The 6,760-nt window shown below is 50.0% G+C and overlaps 1 protein-coding gene across 1 annotated transcript; it reads right to left on the reverse strand.

Annotated features, from left to right (window-relative positions):
- Positions 1-3,357: 3,357 nt before the first annotated feature.
- LOC144824730 (uncharacterized) lies at positions 3,358-4,931 on the reverse strand. The gene is made up of 2 exons (XM_078683744.1): positions 4,662-4,931; positions 3,358-4,386 (listed from the first exon to the last, which is right to left on the reverse strand). The coding sequence occupies exons 1-2, from the start codon at positions 4,816-4,818 to the stop codon at positions 3,401-3,403; spliced, it is 1,143 nt and encodes a 380-aa protein (XP_078539870.1). The 5' UTR covers positions 4,819-4,931; the 3' UTR covers positions 3,358-3,400.
- Between the last annotated feature and the right edge of the window lie 1,829 nt (positions 4,932-6,760).

The raw sequence follows: 6,760 nt of genomic DNA on the forward strand, positions 1-6,760 counted from the left end.
CCCTCGATTATACCCAGCCCCGCACTCGTAGCAGGACCTCCGCAATGGATAACTGCAGTGAGTAGTTTTTGCCACAATTGCTGGCCCCTTGCCACGACTGCAGGTCCTCTGTCACAATCGAATAGGCCCTTTGGGAATCGGGCCCAGTGTCTGGATCCCTCATGGTGCATTTTAAAGCAACTTCCCATCGTTGTGCCCTCCTGCCTGCAGAGTCCTCATAGCGTCCATACCGGAAACTTTGCTTTGAAGACCACTCTCAGGGGGTGGCCAGTGCAATTATCTTAATGTAATTAATATTACTTAAATTACATTGCCCATCCTCGGACAGTGCTGGACGCACAACAATTGCCCGGCCGTGTTCTGGACTGGCGGATGCGAGAACCAAGAGCACAGTTTGGCATGCGGTTACCATGTATTGAAAAAAAGGAATTTGCCCATACCCACTCGCTATATCTTGATTGCTCCCCCTTCTTATCAGATGTGCGTTTCATTTCACTTATGTTGCAACGCTTTGTCAATTTTGTGGCCAGTATTTGAGCGTTGCTCCACAAACTTGTGCCAGACTTTATTTTAGCAGGTGGGTAAAGTTGCCCGGTCTCGATAGAAGCCTCCCGTGCCTGCAGCAAGTGTGGATTACTAAAGATACACATTTGAATAGACATGTCATGCGAGACTACAGTCAGATTGATATTGTGCCATTATGTCCGCCGTGTGCTCGAGCACCTCTCATCCCCCAAAGCACGCACGTCAGTGTTAAAATGAAGAAAGTGGGTCTATTATTTCAATAGATTGCAGAACGTGCTCCGCAAACAGCTAATCCTATTAGCCATTGCAAATCTCAGCAGTTCTGTACTAGATCAAGTGCTTATTTCTACTGCAGAGTTAAACCTTGAAATGCACGCTGAATTAAATACATTATACTCTTGCGTTCTAATATACTCAGAAGGTTTTACTGCTACAGCTATCTCTGTTGCACCCCAAAAATGTAAACATTAGCTCTTGTTTCTAGTTATTCCACTATTTTTAAAGTTCATGCCGGCACCTCTGCGCACAGCCAAGAACGCATTTGAGTTCAACCTGACATATTTCCAAAATAATAATTGCTTGTGATTCGCGCCTTTGCCTTATTTATTTAAAGTCTAAACACTCTGACTTGTAATAGTCCTATATGCAGGTGCGGAGTTGGCCGTTAGGCCAAGCTGACAGTGCCAGATGGGCCATTCTGTAAAGTAAGCACATGAGTCAGTTGTGTGATTGTGTGTGAGCCAGTTCTGTGGTGTAGTCGGCCGGTTTTGTGGATTTTTGTGTCCTGGTGTAATCTTTGAGATAGACTAGACATCACTAGCAACCAACACTTAACAGCATGGGAATGTTTTTATCTCATCGCTCTGTGTGGGCAGCAGAGCAGGGGTGTGCCAATGTTCTTATATTTTGGGTATAGAAGGAACATAGGGCCCGATGTAGGTAGGCCGTTACCGATCGGTAACGGCCGAAAATACCGAATCTGGGCCCTTACCGATCGGTATACTGGCATCGAGATGTAGGGCACAAAAAAAAGTACAAATGGGAGCGAAAACCGAATCGGAATGATTACCGAATGTAAAAGAATGCGATACGTACATACCGAAAATCGGATACAGTACGAATCGGTAACACACCGAATCGGATGCAAACACCGAATCGGTGCATGTACCGATTCGGTAGTGACACCGAATCGGACATAAGCCGAATCGGTGCATGTACCGATTCGGTAGTGACACCGATTCGGACATAAGCCGAATCGGTGTATGTACCGATTCGGTAGTGACACCGAATCGGACATAAGCCGAATCGGTGTATGTACCGATTCGGTAGTGACACCGAATCGGACAGAAGCCGAATCGGAGAACCTACCAATTCGGTAGATTCACCGATCGGGAAAATCCCCGCTTCGGACAGATGGGGAGATGTAGGGAGACACAGAAACACCGCTTTTGGCTCAAAATCGGTAGAATCCACTCGGAAATTACCATGGATTACGATCAGGTGGTAACCAACTCCAACCCATAAAAACAGCCCCAAAATGCATTGCAACTTGCAGGATGGCAGCTTTTTATGTCATAGCGAGGCGGCTACGGCTACAGCAGCAAGGAGAGAGGGAATGGCAAAGAGAGGAGCAGGTATACAGACAACGTATCACCCTGGTCATGCTGACAGATGCAGAGATCCTACAGCGGTACAGGCTGGACTCAGAGACCATCACAGACCTCATTAGGGACCTCCAACCCCTGTTGCAGCACCCCACCCCAAGGGCACACGCAATCCCTGTGCAGGTGCAGGTGCTATGCTGCCTACACCTGCTGGCGTCTGGCAGCTACCAAAGTGTAGTCGCTGTGGCAGGAGGGGTGACCCAGAGCAGCCTGTCAAGGTTCTTCCACAAGTTCCTTGATGCCATGATCCAGAGGATGGCCCACTACATTTCCTTCCCTGCAACCCAGGCAGAACTTGTACAGACCAAAGCAGACTTTTACCAGATGGCAAGATTCCCCCACATCATTGGCTGCATAGACGGCACACACATTCCGATTTGCCCACCATCTGACACAGAATACATCTACCGCAATCGGAAGTCCACTCACACCATCAACGTACAGGTGATCTGCAATGCGAAATGCATCATCACAGACCTGGTAGCAAAATTTCCGGGTAGTACCCACGACTCCTACATTTTCCAACAGAGCGGCATCTATGCACGGCTGATGGCTGGGGAATTTGGAGAAGGATACCTCCTAGGTGAGACACATCATCAGCCCCCCATAACCAAAAACAGCAAAGTGAAATACATGTATGCATGTAAGTAATTTTACCCCTTTTCCTTCTAGGCGACAGTGCATATGCCCTCCGTTCATTCATTCTCACCCCCTACCTCAACCCCTCTACACCCAGCCAAAGGAGGTATAACCGTGCCCACAAAAGCACCAGGAATGTTGTGGAAAGGACATTCGGCATCTGGAAAAGCAGGTTTAGATGCCTGCACAAGAGTGGAGGTGCAAGGCAGTACACCCCCATCACCTGTTGCAAAATCATAGCTGTCTGTGCAATGTTACACAACCTTGCGGTGAAGAAGGGCACTGAGGTGGAGTTGAGTGACTACGAGGACCATGATGACGACGAAGCTGTGCCACTAACACAGCCAGCTGGGGTGTGTACGCCAAGTGATGGGAGACATAGACGTGAGGAGATAACAGCAAACTATTTCTGAGTGAGTAAAAATGCACAGACAGGTGAATGGTTGTGTTGAATAAGCAATTTTTAATACTGTTGCTACACAGTTACTGCACTGATGTGCAACAAAACAAAGGTGTAATGTCAATGAAAACAAAAGTCTAGGGTCCAGGTTGCCTCACCCGCCCTTGCTAGGCTATTTCTTTGAGCGCTTTGCAGCCCCACTGTGGTGTCCCTCACCCCCTTCAGAATGACCAGCGGCATCTGCGGAGCGCCTGGTGCTCCTGCGTGGCTCTGACGCAGCGCTGGCCGGGCTGCTGCGGCTGCTGCTGTCCCCAGCATCCCCCAGGTCCAGGGCAGGATTTGCGGCAGTGTTAGAGATGATCAAGGCCTCCATTGCTGTCGTGATGCGGGCCATTCCCCTTGTCAACTCTGCGGTATTTTGAGCGAGACTAGACTCCATGTTGGCACCACGCTGACAGAGTTGTGCCGTTGCTGCAGCAAGGCGGCTCAAGGAGCGGTTCTGCACCCGGGCATCCCGCCTGCGCACCACCTCTTGCTCCTCCATTCTGCCACATAACTGTGTGATGGCAGTGGTTAGCCTGCCTAAACCTGCTACTGCCTCCTTGTTGGAAGCCACAAAGGCCTGAAATCCTTTCACCATTTCCCCCATCTGCAGGTTGTGCTGCAGGAGCTGGCGTTGGCATGCCATGATGGATTTCGCCTGCTGCCTTTGGATCTTCACCATATTGCCTTCGAGGCCCCGGAACACACTGGCCTCCCGTGCTGGGTCTGCAGTGGTGGGAATGGCACGGCGCCGGGTACTGCTGCTGCCCGCCTGCTGCGTGGGCTGGGGTGCCACTGGTGGGGGTGTGGTGCTGGCCGGGGCCTGAGCCCCTGCTCCCAGGACAGGGTGTACTGGAGCCACAGTGGCAGGAGCTGGTGTAGGTGGAAAGAGCTCCCTTGTCGGGGAGTTCTCTGGGGAGAATTGCAAGGAGGGTGTGCTTTGCATTTGTGGGGAGTGAAGTGCATCAAAGTCAATTTCCAGGTCTCCCTCAATATCCAGGCCTATGGTGTTTTCCTCCTCCTCCTCGGCAGCCTGACTCGTGCTCGGCCCTGCGAGTGCAGTGGTAGATGGTGCTGCTGCCTCCTTTGGCAGTGTTTGTCCGCCTGATGGTGCCCCTAGGTACAAAGAAGCATTTGTAAATAGAGTACCGATGTATTACAGTCAGTACAATTAAAGCATTCCACATGTCCTAGCATCTCCGTAGAATGTGTTCCACTGTTTCATGTCTTGTGATTCTGCACTGCCATATTTTGATACCTACTGCTGACTGGATGTACCATGATGCTTGTCTCTTGTATGTTGGTTGCAGTACTGTGCTGGGGTTTGGCTATGCATTGTGTCTAATGGGGAGGTGTCTGGTAGGGTGTGTCCTGATGCGCATGCCTCTTACCTGTAGCTGTAGCTCTGGCTGAGCTGTCCAGGGTCCCAATTCCGGTCACGCTCTCCCTCTCAATGGTGCTGGAGACCAGTTCCTCCAGCTCGGTGAGGGGTGGCGCCGGGTTCCTGCCACCACCAGTGACTCCAGCCTGCTTCTGGATCTCTGCCATCTTCCGTTTGGTCAGGCTGCGGATGTCGTAGAAGCGCTTCTTCAGCTCATCCAGGGACCTGGGGGTGACACCCACAGCGTTGACCTTCTGACCGATATCGCTCCAGAGCCTCCTCTTGGTGCATTCTGGCACATTGAGGGACAGCCTTCCGAATAGCTGCCGGTGCACCCTCACCACCTCCTAAACCAACACCTGCAGCTCGGTGCTGCTGAACTTAGGCTTCCTCTTCTGGCTGGACTTCTGGCTCTCACTCTGGTTTGCCATCTTGGTCTGAACAGTTCACTACCTCCTACTCCCACTGCTGCTAACTGTGACTGCTCAGCTCAGGCTGGCTCTCCAGAAAGTTCTTAATTGGCTGCACCTGCCAGGGTTGCCACTCCCTGTTTGGGAGGGGGAGGGGGAGCCACCTCATTGGCTGAAGCGGCTTTAACCGATTCGGTAATATCCGAATCGGTATCATCCGATTCGGAGATAGCCGAATCGGTTTCTTCAATGCATTCCTATGGGCTTTTTGGCCATGGGTGTGTTTTCATACCTCCGATTCGGTAATAGCCGATTCTGATTTTTCCGACTCGGCTAATTCCGATTCGGTGGTAGCCGATTCGGCTAGTTCCGATTCGGTGGTAGCCGATTCGGCTAGTTCCGATTCGGTGGTAGGCGATTCGGTACTTTCCGATTCGGTCCGTGCTGATTCGGTACGTACCGATTCACATTACCGATGCCGACCGATTCCTTATTATTTCGCTGTTTGTTTCCTACATCTCGTTTTCCGATTTCAGAATACCGAATCGGCCCGCCTCGGTATTTTGGAATCGGAAATTCCCTTTTACCTACATCGGGCCCATAATGAATTTCACAGCACAAACAACTGCGGTTTCCTACCGCTCGCAGATAACCGATACAGCAGGCATATTTACAAGTGATTGGCGAAGCATGGTGTTGAGCAAAAATTGCCAACGCCACGTTCCGCCATTCTGAAAACGCAATGATGAGCCGTATTTACAATGATAAGGCACATCCCTGCATTTTCCCTTGCGCTGGAGCTAAACTCAGCTGCCTAGCGCCAAAGCAGGCACCCGGGTGCCTGCTTTGAGGGAATGATTATTTATATGTGTGCTGCATTGGGCAGCACACATAGAAGTTGCAAAACGTCCTTTTTGTTAATGATTGCGATGACAGCAAATCACCATGAATGATTGTTTATGTGTGGGAAGGTATCTCTTTCTGCACATGATCAATCTTTCATGGCGATTTGCTGTTTTCATGTTTGCTGCACAATGCTGCCCACATATAACCAGCAGAAACGATGGAAAATTTTAAATTTTTCCATGTTTCGTAATGTTAAGACCAGGTTTTCCCTGGCTTAATTTTGGTGCTGCCCCTTATTTACGCTACACATGTAAATAGGAGGTGGAGGGGTCAAAATCAATAGGTATTGTGGCGGAACGCCCACAACAACACTCATTGCCCACCCCTTTCATGCTAAATGTAGCGTGAAAGGGGGCCTTATTTACAAGGCGGTGTTAAGCGACTTTAAGTAGCTTAACGCTGCAGTGTAAATAAGGCAAAGGGATTAAAGTCACAGAACGTCACAATAAGCACTGGGGCCCTGTCAACGATGGAAGGCACAAGCACTGAATGGCTGGTTTGGAAGGCATGAAATGAAAATGTGAAACCAGCATTGCAGAAGAAGGAAAGGCACAAGATCATGATTGTCTAAGGTTATGGTGCTCATCTGACTGAGAGCAAAGGCAGAACACACAACATCAAATGTTGGCACAGACTTCATGGCACTGCACCAGGATGAGCAGGCCCTGCCTCTCTGATGATGGCTTAGCTGCAGAGGCAGTGTCAAGCAGGGCATACTTGCGTGGTCCTCACCATAAAGCAGCATCCATTAACAAGCTTTTGCAAAGGAACAGGTCTCGCATTACTAGAGTTA

Source organism: Lissotriton helveticus, chromosome 3_1 (genome assembly GCF_964261635.1).
Source record: "Lissotriton helveticus chromosome 3_1, aLisHel1.1, whole genome shotgun sequence".
NCBI classification, from domain to species: Eukaryota; Metazoa; Chordata; class Amphibia; order Caudata; family Salamandridae; genus Lissotriton; species Lissotriton helveticus.